The sequence below is a fragment of the Ylistrum balloti genome, unplaced genomic scaffold, assembly GCF_031769215.1.
Source record: "Ylistrum balloti isolate Yb309-2 unplaced genomic scaffold, AGI_CSIRO_Ybal_v1 Utg370190, whole genome shotgun sequence".
In the NCBI taxonomy this organism is placed as follows: Eukaryota; Metazoa; Mollusca; class Bivalvia; order Pectinida; family Pectinidae; genus Ylistrum; species Ylistrum balloti.
Window position 1 is genome coordinate 619,858 of NW_026782170.1, and position 24,063 is coordinate 643,920.

The 24,063-nt window shown below is 37.7% G+C and overlaps 1 protein-coding gene across 1 annotated transcript in view; it reads right to left on the reverse strand.

Moving 5' to 3' along the window:
• Window positions 1-19,014, reverse strand: part of LOC132551244 (uncharacterized) — a 31,362-nt gene extending 12,348 nt beyond the window's left edge. The window contains exons 1-2 of the mRNA XM_060215357.1: window positions 18,961-19,014; window positions 15,805-15,957 (exon numbers count right to left, since the gene is read on the reverse strand). Of these exons, the coding sequence (XP_060071340.1) occupies window positions 15,805-15,957; window positions 18,961-19,014 (207 nt within the window). The remainder of the gene's footprint in view (window positions 1-15,804; window positions 15,958-18,960) is intronic.
• Window positions 19,015-24,063: the final 5,049 nt, after the last annotated feature.

Below are 24,063 nucleotides of genomic sequence, written 5' to 3' on the forward strand. Positions count from 1 at the left end.
AACATAGATATATCACACTTTAACGAAACATCTTAGTAAACGAAATTTTACACTTTAACGAAACACCATAGTAAACGCTATATTGCACTTCAACGAAACACCTTAGTAAACGCTATATTGCACTTCAACGAAACACCTTAGTAAACGCTATATTGCACTTAAACGAAACACCTTGATCAACGATACACATTCTGAAACCTTAACAATAAACGAGTTTAAAAGATACAAGATCTTTAAAAATACATATTCGTATCTGTTACACCATTTTAAATGTTACACTTTTTTACGATACACGCTCCTAAACATTAAACGTTCCTTAAGATCCATGCCTTTAAACTATGATTACCATTAATTAATAATGCAGTTCTTTAATCATGTCTGTTCTATTTAAATTCTTTTTTAGAAAATAAAGATACATATTACAATATTTATTCGGATCCTTTGTCGTCATCTAACGTCTAATTTATATATTGACACAACTTCTGCTCATAGCAACAAACATCAGTTGCCAATACAAGCACATTTTGTGTGTCATACTGCACGCGATGGAGAACTTGCTAGGCGCGCGTTATATTCCAACTACAATCTATATCGCATTCAAATTAAGTATATACAGGAGCGATGAGTGTGCTATTTAATGTAATTTCTGTGTATGGGACACTGTATTTGAACGAGACACTTAGTATTATACATCAAACTCGATACCACGGATGGCACATTTAAAAATTCTATAACTATCACCGGCAATCAAAATTCAATACTATGATAAACTCCTTTTTATATTTACGCAGGTATGAAATACAATACCTCGGTATGATTACAAACATTGCACATCATACCGAGAACAAACCTAACAATACGATAGACTCCCTGGATTGAGTTCCCGACTAATCTCTGGCCGTACGTAAAACTATATATCATTCTGACTGTGAATTTTAAAAATCGTAGCCATGGAAACGACGTATATCTTAATCTTTGGTGAAGTATATATTACAACAAGAAGACATCATTCTATCCACGGTATCACGTGCAAGTACCTTATCTCGTCACTGAATATTGCGTCACCACCCGTAATTGTGTTGACTTTAAGTTGAAATCTTTATAATTCATTCGGAATTCAGAGATTCTCAGATAAACAAGTCCAAACGATTGCTATTTACATTGAAAGGTACACGGCAATCTCCGCGATAAAATACCAAAACTTTATTAAATTTCTAATTTGTTCAATATTCAAATATTCAAAATATCATCTATCTGATCACATAATTCAGTCACGTGCGTATGTTCAAAGTTATTAATACATTTTTAAAATCAGAAACGATTATCGTGTATAATGGATAAATTTAATGATCTAACACCGATTAGATAGGGGCTGGTAGCACTGAGATCGTATCGAACAAATAAAAATCTTTAAAGGCCGTACCTGTCCAGATAAATTTTATAATTAAATCTTCTGCGATAGCCTTGGTGTGAATAAGCCGGATACATAATAGATTGCACCCTATTGGATGAACAACGGTAAATACAGGCTTTAATTTTCCTTCAAATAACACCTTAATTTATTCCTATAAGTACCAGAAGATAAAATAACACGTTGTAACAGATTTCAGTCAAAACTCCGTCAGTATAATTGTGCTATATAAACGTGAGAAGTGTTGTATTGTATGACTTTTATCTACACTGTCAGAGTTTAAATTAAAGAAACGTCCACGTTCATACATCAAACGCATTAGTTCAATTCAACATTTATAATTACAACGACGGCCATGAAGAGCTTAAGTGATTACTTCCCTGTGTAAAATAAGAAAATTTTCTATTAGTATGCGGATTGTATAAGCTTCATACAGAACTTCTCTTCTAACGATATTCTACATCGCCCTAAGTCAAGACATATTTCACAAAATCACATTTAAGAAAGCCTTATTATGGTAGCCAAATATCTTTCTTAATGTTCAATGGCTAAATGAAGGAAATGACGAAATAACTTGCGGACAAATGGTATAATGTCGCAACACTTCTAAAACGAAATTGCGTTTTATGTTTTACCCGTTGTTAACAACTTGAGTGAAAAACGGCACAACCAAAAAGCCTGAGGTGGGAAAAATCCTCCCCTACCTCCTCAAATCCTCTTCCCAGCTACCAATCACACAGACATTAAGTAACATTTAAGAGTATAAGGTTTAAGTCGTCGATGTAAGACGTCAGATTACCTGTCCTTAGGTAACCGTAGAGAACATACGTTCTAAGTTACGCCATTCGAAATCACAAACATATATGACGTAACATAAAACGCGATGACGAGAACCACTCGTAGAATTCAGAATTTAAAAAAAATTATGGTATTTTATATCATAATACAAAACCAGGCTGTCAAGACCCAACATCACCGCTCATAGATTTACTAAACTTTTCATACTTTTGCTAAATATTCCTATAAGTGTTGGCATGATCATGCTGTCTTTAACACTAGGTTTCACAGAGGTAAGACAAAATGCAGCTATTATGTCGTATGGCACTAAGACTGACTCGTTCGTCGTCATGTACCTGGCTTCATCTCTCAGCAATTATAAAATCTGTCCTAATAGGGTAGAAAATTACTAAAATAATACTGGGTGATTGTTGGGATACTGTTCTTGATCAAGGTGACGCTCTGATTTGTTTTTCTATGACCCACGATTTCTCTATTGCACCAGACATACTATCAAAGACATCTGCTGGGTACATTGGACAACTGGACAGCCAATTTAACTGACAAGTTATTTCTGTGAAGTGTCCAAGACATACCGCTCGGCCAGTTTGCTATAAACAGATCTTAAAACATCGTAAACTTTACGTTAGGAAGCTAAAAGGGTTTTAAATAGACAACATTGTGTCCCGATAGTGTTTATAATAGACATTTTGTCGTATTTATGTGTTAATACGTCCTTAAGTTCTTATCAAAACATTCCTTGTACGAAAAGAGTCCTGACTTATAGGTAAGTAAGATTGATTCGGCTATATAAATTGATATAGAAACAGATCTGGTAGTGAACACACCACAACAAGTATCCTTGACAACCTAGTTTACCCTGGCAACTAAGTATACATATTTTTGACTTCTAAATACAGAAAAAACAAAAAACACTACGTCAGATAATGACAGTAAATGTAAACAAACAGGTGATACAAACTGAGTGATAGTGTTAATACCTTGACGTCCATGATTGCTCTGTAGTTCCAGCTTAATCAATGATTCTCTCACCACAATGGTTTCATTTCCAGTCCAATATGTCAAATGGTCGTGTCCGATCACTAGAGCCTATGACAGGCTTTCATATCGGGTGTTGGTGCCCAGCTTGGAACATCTCCGAGTACCGGTATATTGTACTGTGTAATCCTGCTCACCTGTACGCAACTTAACACAGTTGTCATCCGATCACAAGACAATCAGAGGTATGTGTCTCAAATAACCAAACGTACAGCCAGTCTACTTTCTTTTTAAAGCCCAGTAATCGGACTCGATGTAAATACCCTACCAACAACGCGGGTGAGTGTCTACCCCACGACTGCTAGGCGGGAGTGACTGATGGTAACCTAGCAGCTCCCCTCACTATATCGATCCACCCGCTGCCATAACGAAATAAGGCCACTTACAAAATCATACATTGGCCATCGGGTTGGAGCTGTATTTATTTTTCTTGTTATGTCGATTCGATCGATTGACATGATTAAAGAGTTGATCAATTAAATCAATTAGTATCTGGCTCCATCTACAGGTAATGTAATCACGTTATTGAATGAGATACGAGCTAGCTGTAGTGTGAAGTAATGGTGCGGGACGCCATACAAGGTTTATACGTCCCTGCAAGTGTATGCTGATATTAAAGCGAAAAAGTGCTGCACACGATGTGAGCAGTCGTGTGAGGCATCAGTCAATACACTCGGAACTTTAATAGCATCATACTCCATCAAATAAACGGCAGTGTGATTGGTGGACTGGAAATATCACAGGTGGATGGCAATACAAACCGGAAGTGGTGAAATAAGGAGAACCATAGAGAAAGTGTCAGTGCCAGAAGAACACGCCTGGATATCAAATGTTTTCAACAATAGGGAAGATAAAAGAAAATAAAGAATAGAAAAATGAAAATTATAGAAACAGAATACTCGGTCTAGTTTCAAATTAGACAAGTGCGTTATAGCGTATCAATATCGACTGGGTTTCCTATCAGAGAGTTACGTTATAGGGTATCGCTATCGACTGGGTTTCCTATCAGACAGGTGCGTTATAGTGTATCAATATCGGCTGGGTTTCCTATCAGAGAGGTGCGTTATAGTGTATCAATATCGACTGGGTTTCCTATCAGACAGGTGCGTTATAGTGTATCAATATCGGCTGGGTTTCCTATCAGACAGGTGCGTTATAGTGTATCAATATCGACTGGGTTTCCTATCAGAGAGGTGCGTTATAGTGTATCAATATCGACTGGGTTTCCTATCAGAGAGGTGCGTTATAGTGTATCAATATCGACTGGGTTTCCTATCAGAGAGGTGCGTTATAGTGTATCAATATCGACTGGGTTTCCTATCAGACAGGTGCGTTATAGTGTATCAATGTCGACTGGGTTTCCTATCAGACAGGTGCGGTATAGTGTATCAATGTCGACTGGGTTTCCTATCAGAGAGGTGCGATATAGTGCATCAATATCGACTGGGTTTCCTATCAGACAGGTGCGGTATAGTGTATCAATATCGACTGGGTTTCCTATCAGACAGGTGCGTTATAGTGTATCAATATCGACTGGGTTTCCTATCAGAGAGGTGCGTTATAGTGTATCAATATCGACTGGGTTTCCTATCAGACAGGTGCGTTATAGTGTATCAATATCGACTGGGTTTCCTATCAGAGAGGTGCGGTATAGTGTATCAATATCGACTGGGTTTCCTATCAGACAGGTGCGTTATAGTGTATCAATATCGACTGGGTTTCCTATCAGAGAGGTGCGGTATAGTGTATCAATATCGACTGGGTTTCCTATCAGACAGGTGCGTTATAGTGTATCAATATCGACTGGGTTTCCTATCAGAGAGGTGCCTTATAGTGTATCACTATCGACTGGGTTTCCTATCAGACAGGTGCGTTATAGTGTATCAATATCGACTGGGTTTCCTATCAGAGAGGTGCGGTATAGTGTGTCAATATCGACTGGGTTTCCTAACAGAGAGGTGCGTTATAGTGTATCAATATCGACTGGGTTTCCTATCAGAGACGTGCGTTATAGTGTATCACTATCGACTGGGTTTCCTATCAGATAGGTGCGTTATAGTGTATCAATATCGACTGGGTTTCCTATCAGAGAGGTGGGGTATAGTGTATCAATATCGACTGGGTTTCCTATCAGACAGGTGGGGTATAGTGTATCAATATTGACTGGGTTTCCTATCAGACAGGTGCGTTATAGTGTATCAATATCGGCTGGGTTTCCTATCAGACAGGTGCGGTATAGTGTATCAATATCGACTGGGTTTCCTATCAGAGAGGTGCGTTGAAGTGTATCAATATCGACTGAGTTTCCTATCAGAGAGGTGCGTTGAAGTGTATCGATATCGGCTGGGTTTCCTATAAGACAGGTGCGTTAAAGTGTATCATTATCGACTGGGTTTCCTATCAGAGAGGTGTGTTATAGTGTATCACTATCGACTAGTTTCCTATCAGACAGGTGCGTTATAGGGTATCGCTATCGACTGGGTTTCCTATCAGAGAGGTGCGTTATAGTGTATCACTATCGGTTGGGTTTCCTATCAGACAGGTGCGTTATAGTGTATCACTATCGGTTGGGTTTCCTATCAGACAGGTGCGTTATAGTGTATCAATATCGGTTGGGTTTCCTATCAGACAGGTGCGTTATAGTGTATCAATATCGACTGGGTTTCCTATCAGTGAGGTGCGTTGAAGTGTATCAATATCGACTGAGTTTCCTATCAGAGAGGTGCGTTGAAGTGTATCGATATCGGCTGGGTTTCCTATCAGACAGGTGCGTTAAAGTGTATCATTATCGACTGGGTTTCCTATCAGAGAGGTGTGTTATAGTGTATCACTATCGACTAGTTTCCTATCAGACAGGTGCGTTATAGGGTATCGCTATCGACTGGGTTTCCTATCAGAGAGGTGCGTTATAGTGTATCACTATCGGTTGGGTTTCCTATCAGACAGGTGCGTTATAGTGTATCAATATCGACTGGGTTTCCTATCAGACAGGTGCGTTATAGTGTATCACTATCGGTTGGGTTTCCTATCAGACAGGTGCGTTATAGTGTATCAATATCGACTGGGTTTCCTATCAGACAGGTGCGGTATAGTGTATCAATATCGACTGGGTTTCCTATCAGACAGGTGCGGTATAGTGTATCAATATCGACTGGGTTTCCTGTCAGACAGGTGCGTTATAGTGTATCAATATCGACTGGGTTTCCTATCAGAGAGGTGCGGTATAGTGTATCAATGTCGACTGGGTTTCCTATCAGACAGGTGCGGTATAGTGCATCAATATCGACTGGGTTTCGTATCAGAGAGGTGCGTTATAGTGTGTCAATATCGACTGGGTTTCCTATCAGAGAGGTGCCTTATAGTGTATCACTATCGACTGGGTTTCCTATCAGACAGGTGCGTTATAGGGTATCAATATCGACTGGGTGTCCTATCAGACAGGTGCGGTATAGTGTATCAATATCGACTGGGTTTCCTATCAGAGAGGTGCGTTATATGTACTTTTATGTTGCCACAAGACCCATGTTCTATTTTCTGTTTGAGTTACCTCCCTTATTTAAACGTACCATAAATGCTGCTTTTCGAAATACGATGGTATTTATCGATATGATGAATCATTCGTGTTTAGATGGAGTATGCTTTGCGAGATGTATGCTTATTTGGATTTAAATGTTTCCGCTGATTTCTGGAAACCGACATATCTAAAATATTACAATGTACTTTTCTCGCTCTCGCGAGAGTAGGACAAGATATACAGTTCTACGTCTTGGTTTGTTACTTACTGTTTTTATATTTTGCCATGGTTTCTCCACTTGTTTCGGGAATATTTTCCCATGGAATTCGAATAATCAGAAAATGAAGGCAACACATATGGGAAGGGAGGTATCTAAATATAGTCTCTGATTTTGATTCCCGTACCCTGGTCTTAAAACAGGTACGCTCTTAATAGTGTATCTTAAGTGTATCACAAACAAATGGGATTCCAATCAGACAGATGTGTTATAATGTATCGGTTACGGCTGGGTCTCCAACTAGACAGGTGCTTCAAAGTCCTTCGTTTGGTCATTAAATATACAGTACTTGTGTTTATTGACTTGATGAAGAGAATCTGTTTATAACTCTCGGTCCTCGAATGTCCCACTTAGACAGGAATTGTGATACCATAATTACTCACGTAGATGGTACGTTGATCAATGACCGAGACCTAGGTCCAATACTCGGATTTTATTATTTGTTTTTCAAATACGATCGACTTTTACAACATAATCTTTACTTTAGCGAACACATTCATCAACACAATGATTTATTTACAATAGATTCAAATGAAACCCCCTTTAACCACTCTAGGATCAATTTATATTTTTTTGAAAATGAAGTGCCAAGTTGTGTGCCGGGTAATTAGCGTCGAATGATGTCACACGCCACGCTGTGGTTGATGGGCACATGCACAAAAGGTACGTTATGTAGTTAATGTTGGATAATGAGATTTTTTTTATTGAATTCTAAAGAGTAGACAGGGATGTATGAGCCTCTTCAGCGTTTAACATTACAAAGCAAATATTACGAAAGTAATATTGATCCTTACCATTTCAATAATAGGACCAACCTAGAGTTGTGTTAAGTGGAAATAAGGATGAAAATATTATTAATGTACGGATTCTCCTTTCACTGTCACATTTCTGTAAACATGACCGCGCAGTCTATTATCCTGCAGCGAGAAAGCCAATTCAATCACCATAAAATACAGCAGTTCACCAGAACTAACAGAAAAAGCCATATGTATGCATATTTAAAAGAAGGCGTCGCTTATATCATGAATCACTAGCTACTATGCAAATAACTGTAACTGATATATGATAAAACCGAACAATCATTATCACCTTAGTACATTGTTCAATTAATCCCGAAGTCTTTGGCACAAAATGACGTAACTTAGAAGTATTAGAGATCCCCGTAGTATTGAAGGATTAATGAAATTTAGGAGCGGTAATAATCACACGTGTTTTTCAGCGAGACGGTATGGTACGATGTTATTTACAATTACAATGATAAGATTAAATCGTTAACTTTGCTATAGAAGATAAGGCAATTCTTTTATCAATAATCCAGCAAACATTTCATTTCTCCACTTAATAGTTCAATAGACCTGGCTTTCTCCAATCAATAGTTCAATAGACCTGGCTTTCTCCACTCAATAGCTCAGTAGACCTGAGCTTCTCCAATCAATAGTTCAATAGACCTGGCTTTCTCCACTCAAAAGCTCAATAGACCTGGCTTTCTCCACTCAATAGTTCAATAGACCTGACTTTCTCTACTCAATAGCTCAGTAGACATGGCTTTCTCCACTCAATAGCTCAATAGACCTGACTTTCTCCACTCAATAGCTCAATAGACATGACTTTCTCCACTCAATAGCTCAATAGAACTGAGCTTCTCCTATCAATAGTTCAATAGACCTGGCTTTCTCCACTCAATAGATCAATAGACCTGACTTTCTCCACTCAATAGCTCAATAGACCTGACTTTCTCCACTCAATAGCTCAATTGACCTGGCTTTCTCCACTCAATTGTTCAATAGACCTGACTTTCTCCACTCAAAAGCTCAATAGACATGGTTTTCTCCACTCAATAGCTCAACTGACCTGACCTTCTCCACTCAATAACTCAATAGACCTTGCTTTCTCCACTCAATAGTTCAATAGACATGGTTTTCTCCACTTAAAAGTTCAATGTACCTGGCTTTTCTCCACTCAGTTGTTCAATAGACCTGACTTTCTCAACTCAATAGCTCAATAGACATGGCTTTCTCCACTCAATAGATCAATAGACCTGACTAACTCCACTCAATAGCTCAATAGACCTTGCTTTCTCCACTCAATAGCTCAATAGACCTGACTTTCTCTACTCAATAGCTCAGTAGACATGGCTTTCTCCACTCAATAGCTCAATAGACCTGACTTTCTCTACTCAATAGCTCAGTAGACATGGCTTTCTCCACTTAAAAGTTCAATATACCTGGCTTTCTTCACTCAATAGCTCAATAGACCTGAATTTCTCCCCGCAATAGGTCAGTATACCTGGCATTCTACACTCAATAGTTCTGTAGACCTACCATCCCAATCAATAGTTCTGTAGACCTGGTTTTCCCAATCAATAGTTCTGTAGACCTGTTTTTCCCAATCAATAGTTCTGTAGACCTGTTTTTCCCAATCAATAGTTCTGTAGACCTGTTTTTCCCAACCAATAGTTCTGTAGACCTGTTTTTCCCAACCAATAGTTCTGTAGACCTGGTTTTCCCAACCAATAGTTCTGTAGACCTGTTTTTTCCCAACCAATAGTTCTGTAGACCTGGTTTTCCCAACCAATAGTTCTGTAGACCTGTTTTTTCCACTTAAAAGTTCAAATAGTTCTGTATACCTGATTTGTTTTCCCAATCAATAGTTCTGTAGACCTGTTTTTCCCAATCAATAGTTCTGTAGACCTGGTTTTCCCAATCAATAGTTCTGTAGACCTGTTTTTTCCCAATCAATAGTTCTGTAGACCTGTTTTTCCCAACCAATAGTTCTGTAGACCTGGATTTCTCTACTCAATAGTTCTGTAGACCTGACTTTCTACCCTAGGTACACTTGTAGTTCAGTAGACAGGAAGTAATTTCTTGAGAGGACAAGACTTAACAAATGTTCTTCGATTGGTCCTGCTGTAATGGTAGCTGTGTTCTTGTATTTGTCTGGTGAAATTGGATCATTTCGCTTGCCATACAGGAATTACCGTTAGTTTTAAATGCATTTTCCGATTTATACCGTACCATTAAAGTACATTCTATTTCATCGCCAAGAATAAAAATGTTTAATTATAGAGGAAAATTTAATATCATTTATATTTCGCTCCTATGATAGAACATCTATATTCTTCACGAGTGCGATGTACGAGTTAAATATACATATATTTTGTCATCCGAGTAAGATATATTCAATATTAAACGATATTATTACATTTTTAAAGGAAAAAACAAACAAATAACAAATTTAAAAAATGTTGATTCAAACATAAAGCAAAACTGCGAATGTTAAAAATAGCGCGTGCTTTGACGTCAGATTGTTTGACGTTACGTTTGATAAGAAGGCGACCCCATTTTGAATATGCTGCTTTACGTTGTATTCTTCCATTGTATACTATTATATGGTAAGAATTGCTTACAAAACTGTTTTATACAACGTTACCAAACTTGAGAAAGCCAGAAATGTACAAGGGAATAATTTGATGGAAAACCAACTTATTTCAACTTTTGCTTCGTTTGGGTCCAATCAGGAATTTTAATGCAGTGACTAGAAAGTGCCGTTCTGGTTGGTCAAAACAGTTACGTCATCACTGGAAAAATTGTATTATCACTAGTTCTCATACAAGATTTCTTATATCATCACTGCAGTTATGATGTGTTTTATCGCATTTATAAATTCCTATACTTAACTGGCAAAAATGTGATAAACATTTTTATAACAACAAAAATCATAGGTAACGTAAAAAACTTACCTATGAAAGCCGAAAAATAGTCCTTAAGTTAGGTTATCCCAACTAGTGATCCCATTGCTGACTAAAACGTACATATGCATAACGAGTGATTCATAATTCAGACCTAAGACTCACTATACACATGCTTTCTTCTGGCACGTGAGGTGAATGTCCGCCATCACTCACCGCCCAAGCGTGATATTTAGATTGATTAATTCATATTGAAGATTCGCGTGCCTAACTGATTGGTTACTGATTTTGTTAATAATCTTATTTTACCACCAGCAATCAACGGTGTTACAGAGGAAAACCACCTTTACTACCATAGGAAGACACCTGAACTACGCCGCAAATAAACAACTATACAGCAGAACAATTTAGAAATCTTTCAGCGTTGACCTTTTTCTTAGGGTTCGGTTCACTCTAGAATCTCACCTCAGATTAGAAACAACAAGAACATCAGAACAGGAATAGGAGGAACGTTAGGACAGGAATAGCAAGGGCATCAGAACAGGAACATCAGTAACATCAATACGGGAACAGTGGTAACATCGAAACAACAAGCACATCAGAACAGAACAGTAGGAACGTAAGGACAGGAATAGCAAGGGCATCAGAACAGCAAGGGCATCAGAACAGGTATAGCAAGGGCATCAGAACAGGAACAGCAGAACAGTAGGAACGTAAGGACAGGAATAGCAAGGGCATCAGAACAGCAAGGGCATCAGAACAGGTATAGCAATGGCATCAGAACAGGAACAGCAAGGGCACCAGAACAGGAACAGCAAGGGCATCAGAACAGCAAGGGCATCAGAACAGGAACAGCAAGGGCATCAAAACAGGAATAGCAAGGGCATCAGAACAGGAACAGCAAGGGCATCAGAACAGGAACAGCAAGGGCATCAGAACAGGAACAGTAAGTGTTTCAGAACAGGAAATGTAAGGGCATCAGAACAGGAACAGCAAGGGCATCAGAACAGCAAGGGCATCAGAACAGGAATAGCAAGGGCATCAGAACAGGACCAGCAAGGGCATCAGAACAGGAATAGCAAGGGCATCAGAACAGAAACAGTAAGGGCATCAGAACAGGAACAGCAAGGGCATCAGAACAGGAACAGCAAGGGCATCAGAACAGGAACAGCAAGGGCATCAGAACAGGAACAGCAAGGGCACCAGAACAGGAACAGCAAGGGCACCAGAACAGGAACAGCAAGGGCATCAGAACAGGAACAGCAAGGGCATCAGAACAGGAACAGCAAGGGCATCAAAACAGGAATAGCAAGGGCATCAGAACAGGAACAGCAAGGGCATCAGAACAGGAATAGCAAGGGCATCAGAACAGGAACAACAAGGGCCTCAGAACAGGAACAGCAAGGGCCTCAGAACAGCAAGGGCATCAGAATAGGAATAGAACAGGAACAGCAAGGGCATCAGAACAGGAACAGCAAGGGCATCAGAACAGGAACAGCAAGGGCATCAGAACAGGAACAACAAGGGCCTCAGTACAGGAACAACAAGGGCCTCAGAACAGGAACAGCAAGGGCATCAGAACAGGAACATCAGTAACATCAATACGGGAACAGTGGTAACATCGAAACAACAAGAACATCAGAACAGGAACAGTAGGTGAATCAGAATGGGAACAGAAGGAACATCTTAATGGGAACAACAGGAACAGCAGGAATATCAAAAGAGAAACAAAAGCCAATTTCAAGAAATGTGGAGAGAAACAACGTAAAGATACGCAAAACAGAAACTGTGCAGACTTTAAAAACAAAATGGGAGACAACACAGTCCTGATATCAATGAAACAAAAAGGAATAAAATGGAAATGAAATCCTATCAAGACTATAAAAGAGAGACTAGAAGAGGAAAGAGAACGGTGACGGTACTGAACACAAAATGTGAACTATGAAGGCACTAAAAACAAGAGCAATAAAAAAACAGAGCTTTGCAGATACCAAAACAGAGACAGAAACAGGAACTTTGTAGTTACTAAAAACAGGCACTGTGGAGGTTCTGAAGACAGGAACTGTTGGAGGTACTGAAAACAGGAACCGTGGAAGCACTGAATACAGGAACTGTGGAGTGCTAAAAATGGGAAATGTGGAAGTACTGAATACAGGAACTGTGGAGTACTAAAAACAGGAAATGTGGAAGTACTGAAAACAGGAACTATGGAGTACTAAAAACAGGAAATGTGGAAGTACTGAATACAGGAACTGTGGAGTACTAAAACAGGAAATGTGGAAGTACTGAATACAGGAACTGTGGAAGAAATGAAGACATGAATTTTGGAGGTATTGAAAACAGAAACTGTCGAGATTCTTAAGACAGGAAGTACTATGGGGATACTGAAAACAGGAAATGTGGAGGTACTAAAACAGGAATTTTGGAGGTGTTGGAAACATGAACTGTGGAGGAACTGAAGAAAGGAACTGTGTAGGTACTGAAAAGAGGAACTGAACTGTGGAATTTTGGAGGTGTTGGAAACATGAACTGTGGAGGAACTGAAGAAAGGAACTGTGTAGGTACTGAAAAGAGGAACTGAACTGTGGAGATAGTGAATACAGGAACTAAAGAGGAATAGAACACAGGGGCTGTTGAGTACTACTGAAAAGGGGAACTGAAAGCAGGAAATGTGAATACTGAAAAAAACTGAGATACTGAAAACAGGCACTGCAGATGAAGAAGAAAACAGGAACTGTGGAGTGATGAAAACAGGGACTATTGGGATACTGAAAACAGGCACTGCAGATGTAGAGAAAACAGGAACTGTGGAGTACTGAAAACAGGAGGTTTGGATGTACTGAAGACAGGAACTACGGAGGTACTAAAACAGGAACCGTTGGGATACTGAAAACAGGAACTGTTGAGATACTGAAAACAGGCACTGCAGATGTAGAGAAAACAGGAACTGTGGAGTGCTGAAAACAGGGACTATTGGGATACTGAAAACAGGCACTGCGGATGCAGTGAAAACAGGAACTGTGGAGTACTGAAAACAGGAGGTTTGGATGTACTGAAGACAGGAACTACGGAGGTACTAAAACAGGAACCGTTGGGATACTGAAAACAGGAACTGTTGAGATACTGAAAACAGGCACTGCAGATGTAGAGAAAATAGGAACTGTGGAGTGCTGAAAACAGGGACTATTGGGATACTGAAAACAGGCACTGCGGATGCAGTGAAAACAGGAACTGTGGAGTACTGAAAACAGGAGGTTTGGATGTACTGAAGACAGGAACTACGGAGGTACTAAAACAGGAACTGTTGGGATACTGAAGACAGGAACTTTGGAGACAAGGAAGACCAGCGAAAGATATGAAACTTAACCTATGATGAAACAAGAAATAAAAGAAAGACAAAGACAGAAAAGACAGAACTAAAAATACTGTGTCATCTAACTATTGTTTTGCTTTGATAAATTTTCGTCTTTCGTTGTGATAGATATTTTAACGACATTGGAAGTTAAATAGGAGGATATTCCAAACACCTACTTACCTTAGTACTTCTGTAATGTAGGTGTTTGTTTTTTCCCGACCAGACGCAGTAACACACCGTACAAATACATCCGGAGTCTGTCACATAATCATGTATACCATGATGTGGCCTTAGTTACAAGGACCAGCTTAGTCAATGTTCGCAGTCATTAGATATGGTATGCAACAGACAGTAAAACCGTTCTCAATACACAACCGTTTCCTTTATTGTTATAATGAAACATTATACTACACACATATGTTTAAAAAGTCTGCTATTGTTACGGAGGTATTGTTATTTGTGTGGAATCCCGGTTAGCTTCCAAACAATTGTACAAACAAACAAAAGCATACAGAGACATCTCATTAAAATTGATAGTGGGCGTGCCTACACGAATGACTCGATAGCTATACAGGAAAACATTCCTCGACCTGTTCCACTCTCCTTTAGAAAGAGTTTTTAATTTGCTAAAGATAATGATCAATTTCATTATAAACAATTCTCAATCTAAGCGCTACGCATTCCAAGTGATGGAGAACCATTAATTTTTTTTTTAAATCCTGATAGAGATGTTGTTGACAATACCAAGCTTGTATGTCCAGAATGTGCTATTAAATACTACAACAAACAAAAAACTCGTTAGAACAAGTGGGACCCATTCCCTACCCTAATTGGATGTTGGAGCGAGACGTATTTTCTTCCTTTTCGCCAAGTATCAGAACAACACGCACACAGCTAGATTAATATCATATTGATATATATATCCTTTCTAAACCTTGTTTTGTCACATAGACTTACACGGCAACCTTGACAGATTTTTATTTCTAAATTGTCTTCTGTCACACGAATATGTAAATAATTAAAAAGACAGACAGCATCACTGTCTTACTGCTAACGTATTTTCACTCGATTTAAATTCCATTGCACCGAAGTGTAACCAACTCAGGTGCCACGCGTTGGTCTCTCGCTTTATGTCTAATTACACCTGGTCAGGTCACATAACATCATAAACTATTAACAATACCGTTAATGTGAGCCTATGTTTATCCTCCACCTAGTTGTTTGTGTCGTATACATTGCTCTATTGTTTGTATGTTATCAATGTCACATATTGTAGGCACGATGCAGATTTTCCTTAGACAAAATTTAATATTTATGAACAATAAACTTTACTTGATGTTGTTTCAAGGTCACCAATTGTAGAGAAAATAATCAAAAATGCATTTTGTACAATATAGCTTCTATTGTATCAACGTCACAGATTGTAGAGACAAACACAAACAAAACAATATAGTTCATATCGTACCAACGTCACAGGTTATAGAGACAATCATCAACGATATAATATAGTTCTATTCTCCGAGAGGAAAACCTTGATGTCGGAAAGTGCTGATGGCACTCTATGTTAGAGAAGTCATACTTATCATTTTAAAAGAACAATAACTTTCCGTCTCCTATTCACGTGAATTCAAAATTGCAAAGTAAAATGAAAAGTGATTCCAAATAGGTTCTATATCTAATAACAAGCCATATTTTCTACATGGACACCGTTTTCCCTACTCACGTCATCTTTAGGTTCGTCCGCTGTCGTGATCACGTGATGATTGAGCACCAATGTTTCTATAAGTTCGCTTTGTCCACTCATTTTCCGAGTCGTCGTATATTTGTTCTCCCCTGGATCCTCCGAGTCATCAGTGTCCTCCGAGTCGCTTTCCTCCTGTACAAAAATACAACCATTTATCAATCATATACCCATATAAGTAGGCATGTAATATGACGTATTGTGCCGTCCTGGGATGACAAGTTAATGACGTCATTAAATTCCAGACTGTGTAATGACGTTCAGGTGAAAACATGCTAAATCACGCTAGCTTTAATATTTGCAAGAATAATTGTTCATATGATAAAAAGGATTTAAAATTCGTTACTCTTGCATAAGAGATTAATGAAACCTTGTCTTTGCGCCATTATTTTTAATTTCCCTCTTGTGAATAATTCATTTCTAGATTTTAACATCACTGCTTCTGCAACCTACGGTGTTTACATAACGTGGTTGATCTGAAAGACGGCAACAGCTAATTGATAGATCAGCAACAAAACGTTTCAAGAGATGCAAGAAGAAGAATATGGGTAAGTTAGATGATCGCCTTCATGACCTTATAGTCAAATATTCCTTTCTGTTTGCGAAGTTAGATGTTTTCGATGCTTGTTCATATGACTCATCGTTTCGTTGTTACAAACTTAATTCTGAATCACATGAACAAGATTAATAGGGCGGATGCCAATAAAGCAGGAGATGCTAACCCTTCCAGAACAACTGGTCTTATTTAAGATTGTGTTTTAAGGATTTATGTGTATTTTTATATTTTATTGTCGTTTGACCTATTTTTAATTTAGAGTTTGAATTTAGATTTTATCCGTATTCTCTCGTTGTTGACATGAATATGTTGCTGAACATTTTTTATCAAATGTACATTTGTCTAATGACACCATCACGAATGTTGTACAACGCTTGCTTATAACGGTGTATTTATTCATATTGACGGTATACTTTAAACTATTGTTTTACTGTCAAACAAAATGTACATTTTATTTGAAATATAATAAATGAAACACAATTGTTTAACAATGCGTTTGTTCCAATGGCGATATCATTATCGTTACACAATTGTTTAGCTGTATAACAATGTGTATGTTTTAATTGTTACACAATTGTTTAGCTGTATAACAATGTGTATGTTTTAATTGTTACACAATTGTTTAGCTGTATAACAATGTGTATATACAATATTACTATATTACAATGTGTACAAACTTTTGACGATATGATAAATGTTATACAATGTTGTTGCTTTTTATCGATGTGCTTATCTATCTCAGCGACGTCACAAATGTTGTACAATTGTTTTACTACCATAGAATATGTAAATTTTATTGACAATATAATAATTTTGTTGTCCGAGAATGTGCATATTCTGCTACATCAAACCAATGTTATGTAATTGTTGTTGAACTACTGTATGGTTTGTGCCTTATCAAGTTCTTTATGTTTTAAGTGACAAAATGCTTTAAAATAATGGCTATAAAGTCATGTATTACGTGCCGTTTTCATAGTATATACCAGAAATGGGCCTCAGAGACCGTGCGGTTCATATGGAAATTGTCATTTCAAGTATTGTAGGTGACTTCAATGGGTTGGTAGAAACAAGATAATTAAATAAGTCAGTGATTGCCCTTCTGTCTATTCCCTCGGTAAATTATTGATCCGAGATCACATAGAATATACAAGTGGTTATAAAAATATAACAAAAATAACTTTACAGTGATATGTCAATATTGCATAGCCTCGTGCACATGATTGTCATCTAAAAGACGGGCGGTAGATATAGGTACAGAGTTCGTATAGAAATATATCTACACCTCTCATTTACTATCACAAAAAGTTTAAAGTTTCCAGTGTATTAAAGTTTACTCGATGATAATATCTTACCAGTTAATCGACATGTTATTTGTTGTAACTGAATATTCAGTTTAAATATGACAAAAATATCAACACCGTATCTAAAGTGGATTTAAATACATTACGTACATCAGTCTACCTGTCGACTGTTTGTTTATCTTTGTTGTCTCTATATGTTTTCAGTAAGACTATTATGAAGATTGTTTTATTGTTAAACTTGTTTTACCGAACACATAAACTACTTCAAGCTAATTGAAGGACTTTTTCCGCAATGTCATGTAACGGTCTGTAGTTTCTTTAATTTCAGTCTTTATAATTTTACTTTTCATTATTTTCTTTTATCCTTAACAATAATGAAAATATGATCCTTTTGGAATAACAGCCTTGACGCTATACCGATTGTTATCGTTCACTTTCTACAGTGGAATTTGTTGTACAAAAGAAAAAAAATTATATAGATTTCTCATGGCTGATTACAATCCGAATTTAATGTAGATTGTTAATTCAAAATGTCAAGAAAAGTAGGATACAAATTTCTGTTGATTCTTATTTTCAACTACAATCATCGAAGACAGGAAAGTATAAGAAAAGCTTCAAGTATTTAGAATAAATATTTACTCCGAGAACAATGCATATCATAAGCAATCAGAGAAGGCTGAGAAAGTGCAATGCCTAAGTTCAGCATAACTACATGAACTTATCGCATCATATTTTCTTCTCGCGGCGACTGCGCATGACATAGAGCGTTTTGTTAGTACGTACGTAAGTTCACTTTTTGTCATCAATCTAGCAACATTTCTCAACCGATTTCATTCAAACTTTACATATTTGTCAATCATTATAATACCTTGAACGTGTTCGTGTTGCCAGGGTCAACCTAAAGGTCACGGTTTCTATTTATAGAAAATATTAAAAATATTAAAATATTACAAAAGTTCATTATAAATTGGAACTAGGGGATTTATATCGTTTTCAATGACTTGTTATGTTTGTAATTTTAAGGTAACATCAAAAAATGTTTCATAGTAGGAAAGCAACATCAAAATATGGTTTATCGATGGAAAATAGCATGTAAATATGTTTTATGGAAGGAAAGTAACATCTCATTATGTTTTATAGTAGGAAAGTAACACGCAGATATGTTTTGTACTTGGAAAGTAACGTGTAAACATGTTTTGCACGTTTTGTTAATGAAGTTATTTTTTCACGAGTATAACCATTATTTTGGTGAGTATAATTAATGGTTAGTACATCCGTTACCTTAACAGGACTGACGAGCTGTTTATAAGCCGACTGAAACGTCACGGCATCCATCTCCACACAATACTGTTTAAGATAAAGTCAGAATCCTACAATTTCCTCAAATGCAGACATTACCAACTATATGAAGTGTATCTTTCCCGTTTAATCATTTGGTATATACTTAAACCACTTAATCCGAACGGCATTAAAGAAACATGAGTGAAGTAGTCAGATCAGTGTACGTTGGTATTTATGTATACCCAGTAGGTATACGGCGGTGATTATGTATACCCAGTAGGTGTACGGCGATGATTATGTATACCCAGTAGGTGTACGGCGGTATTTATGTATACCCAGTAGGTGTACGGCGGTGATTATGTATACCCAGTGGGTGTACGGCGGTGATTATGTATACCCAGTGGGTGTACGGCGGTGATTATGTATACCCAGTAGGTGTACGGCGGTGATTATGTATACCCAGTAGGTGTACGGCGGTATTTATGTATACCCAGTAGGTGTACGGCGGTGATTATGTATACCCAGTAGTGTACGGCGGTGATTATGTATACCCAGTAGGTGTACGGCGGTGATTATGTATACCCAGTAGATATACGGCGGTGATTATGTATACCCAGTAGGTGTACGGCGGTGATTATGTATACCCAGAAGGTGTACGGCGGTATTTATGTAAACCCGGTAGATGTACGGCGGTATTTATGTATACCCAGTAGATGTGAGGCAGTATTTATGTATACCGAGTAGGAAGGTTCGTTTAGATATTCTTTCATTTTCAAAAAGTTTCCTTTTCGTAATTGTTGATTACAAATATAAATACTGAATGTTTTGGGATATTGAACCAATATTACTTAAACTGTCTCTCTACATCAAAGATCGTATCATAAGTTGATATCGTATTAGTTTCTCCTTCCTAAAAATGTCTTTAGAGAACAGAATCTGCCTACCATCTAGTCACACTATATCGACCTTAGTGTACATAGGATTATAGTACAGCTGTAAAACGTTGGTCGATTCCTTACCATCGTGTACGCTACGTATGGCAGTGCTAGTACGATTCACACTGGTCATTTGTCTGATGATGGTGACCATGTAGTCATCGAAACGTCACTCTAATCTTCTACTGGTTGTGTTTTAAGAATTTCTATTCTGTACCCGTTTGGTAGTGGTAGTCGGTAATGTGGTAGTGGTAGACAGTACTGTGGTACTGTGGTACTGGTAGTGGTAGACAGTACTGTGGTATTGTGGTAGTGGTAGACAGTACTGTGGTATTGTGGTGGTGTGATAGTGGTAGACAGCACTGTGGTACTGTGGTAGTGATAGACAGTACTGTGGTACTGTGGTAGTGGTAGACAGTACTGTGGTACTGTGGTAGTGGTAGACAGTACTGTGGTAATGGTAGACAGTACTGTGGTACTGTGGTAGTGGTAGACAGTACTGTGGTACTGCGGTAGTGGTAGACAGTACTGTGGTAATGGTAGACAGTACTGTGGTACTGTGGTAGTGTTAGACAGTACTGTGGTACTGCGGTAGTGGTAGACAGTACTGTGGTACTGCGGTAGTGGTAGACAGTACTGTGGTATTGTGGTAGTGTGGTAGTGGTAGACAGTACTGTGGTATTGTGGTACTGTGGTAGTGGTAGACAGTACTGTGGTACTGTGGTAGTGGTAGACAGTACTGTGGTACTGTGGTAGTGGTAGACAGTACTGTGGTACTGCGGTAGTGGTAGACAGTACTGTGGTAGTGGTATACAGTACTGTGGTACTGTGGTAGTGGTAGACAGTACTGTGGTATTGTGGTACTGTGGTAGTGGTAGACAGTACTGTGGTACTGTGGTAGTGGTAGACAGTACTGTGGTACTGTGGTAGTGGTAGTCAGGTGTGACAGTACTGTGGTACTGTGGACAGCAGTACTGTGGTACTGTGGTAGTGGTAGACAGTACTGTGGTACTGTGGTAGTGGTAGACAGTACTGTGGTACTGTGGTAGTGGTAGACAGTACTGTGGTACTGTGGTAGTGGTAGTCAGTACTGTAGTAGTGGTAGACAGTACTGTGGTACTGTGGTAGTGGTAGACAGTACTGTGGTACTGTGGTAGTGGTAGTCAGTACTGTAGTAGTGGTAGAGAGTACTGTGGTACTGTGGTAGAGGTAGACAGTACTGTGGTACTATGGTAGTGGTAGTCAGTACTGTAGTAGTGGTAGACAGTACTGTGGTACTGTGGTAGTGGTAGACAGTACTGTGGTACTGTGGTAGTGGTAGACAGTACTGTGGTACTGCGGTAGTGGTAGACAGTACTGTGGTAATGGTAGACAGTACTGTGGTAGTGGTAGACAGTACTGTGGTACTGCGGTAGTGGTAGACAGTACTGTGGTAGTGGGAGGCAGCACTGTGGTACTGTGGTAGTGGTAGACAGTACTGTGGTACTGTGGTAGTGGTAGTCAGTACTGTGGTAGTGGTAGACAGTACTGTGGTAATGGTAGAAACTATCCCTTTAAAGATATGAATCAATAGACCGTTAAAATCCTGCTTACAATCAGTATTTAACCTGGCTAATCCAAAGATCATTACAGCTGGTTCATGACACATCCAACTTTCGTAATGTATCATAACGTACTTAGTCATGAATGTTAAGACTTCTACTAGGGACATAAATCCATTTGTAAAATCGACATAAACAACTACACTGGTCGACATGAAAGATTAATTTTGAATAATCTCTTGTTGATTTCCATTTTCCAAATTTATTTCGGAAACCCTAAACAAGTATTATTTGTATAGCAAAAGCATAAGAGTACTACTATGCGAGCATTACACAGGTGTTTGAATTAAACCTGTAGCCATGATTAACTTCATTCATGAATGGTACGACCGGAAGTATGACGGTGTTGTACTAATAAACAGCTAAATCAGAAAGACATCCAACAATTGTCCTAGAACGTTTTACTTACAATTATATTAGCCGATGTGATATGCTGGGATTTTAATTTTTCATTGTGCCCTTCTATAGACTAACAGAGGTGGAATCAGACGTATTTCACTTCAATCATGTTTGTGATATGAGTTTCGGTTTCTTCTTTTTCAAAAACAGATCCATAGATATTAAAAAAACAATGATCCAATTTCCTTTTGAAAGAGTAAATCTAGAGGTATGACTTTTTTGGTTAGGAGATATTTTATTTGAAGTAAAGGCGAACGGTAATTTAAGTACCACTCTCCATCATCTGATGTTCGCCTGCTGCACTTCATTCGATATTTTATGACTAGTTTCAAGTATTATGATATAGGAATTTTATTGTTTCATACTCCCTCTCATTTCATTATGGTAATTATCTGAATTTATCTATATTTACATCGCAGGAGTCGTCAATAAAGCAGAAGACGCTTACCCTCCCGGAACACATGTTCTTATTCGCCTTACACTTTTGAAAGGTCTCCGTGATCATATTTTTGTTCATAACTTGCTGTAATGTCAGTACTTTGCTCAAATGACCTTCTCTTATTGTATAACTTTACCCAAACCTCACCCATGTAGATGTAGAACCAAACTCATCAGAGGTAGGTCCAGTCTCACTGTAACAATACCTCTCTCACATATTTGTGGGTCATTTATCTCTAAAATTAGATTTTTATTTTGGAGTTCAAGTCGATATACTTTGTATACATACTATTCACGGTGACTTCTGACATATTTTAAATAAAGTATATCTACATTTATATACATAAAATATTTACTAACATCTATATTATAAACAAACAAGATAACACTAACACTTAAGATTTAAATATAACTCCAGACAACTCCAAAAGTGTCATCATGAAATGAAATTGATGGATCGATAACCCCTATTTATTATGGTATTTAACAATGCTGACATTAGCCTTCATGAATTATCTCCCTTCTATTTATTCGCACTAACTGAAACTGTATCATTCATCCAAACTGATTTTTTTTAAAAAAAATAATCCAATCAAGAAAACCATGACCAACTGTTCAGCAATAGGAATTATAAATGATTATCGGCACATTTTGCAGCTTCTGTGTGCAGAATTTAAATCAAAACACAGTTTTAGATTTTATCAATCATTTACACATACAAGAATGCCCTGTTCAGCAGTGAAAGTGAATTTAAAGAATTATGTTACCCAACTGGCAGGTGTTAAGACAATGACCAGCATTTTCTCAAAGCTCTTCTCTCTTCGGGTCTGGCCTGTTTTATACAATGTATCATTATTTGTATACAATGTATAATTACATTTTTTAAATATATAAATATAAAGCAACTGTACATAACTATAAAAACTACATATATAAATATAGATTAGGCCAGTACTAGGATCACGTCAGCCAGAAAATGTGTCTCAATCAGAATAGGTCAGGCATATCAAAATATACTCATCTGTTCAAAAAAATATTTCAAATCACCCACCTGTGTTTTGTCGTAATGAAGCAGTGCTCGATGTATCACTTGCCGATTCGCTCGTTGGGAATTATCTCCCTTTAGTCGTAATGTTCATTGGTATTGCGCTCGTTAATTTCCACGAATATGCCATGAAAAATAAGCCTACAGATACACAATGACTGTATTGATGAAGAAACACTACAATATGATTGTGTGTAATTTATTTTGTGTAATACTGGCTAAAATTGAGAAATTCGATTCGATGACAGATCATTGAAGATGGAGTTCTGCGTCATAGACGTTTAACCAAATACTAAATACATTGAATCTACCGTAATAGAGATAGTTCTGGAGGTGGTTTCTTCACCGCTAAAACAATATAATTAATATTGTATATAATAACTAAAATTAAAAATACTCTATATGTGATCCGTAGAGAAAAGTTTGATGGAGGCAAGACACGTGGTCCCACTTTAAAAAATGCAAGTTATATTATACATATTCCCGCTTTGCTAGAACTATGAACGACATCAATAAGAAAAATATAGTTTATTTATCTAATACTTAAACTTACAGTGACTTCTGTACCGTGGCATAATCAGACATGACTAGACTCTACACTGTCATGGACAAAAGCTATATTAATATTAAACAATATATTACAGTACATACTATAGATTTAAAAGTATGATTGTTTCTGATCATA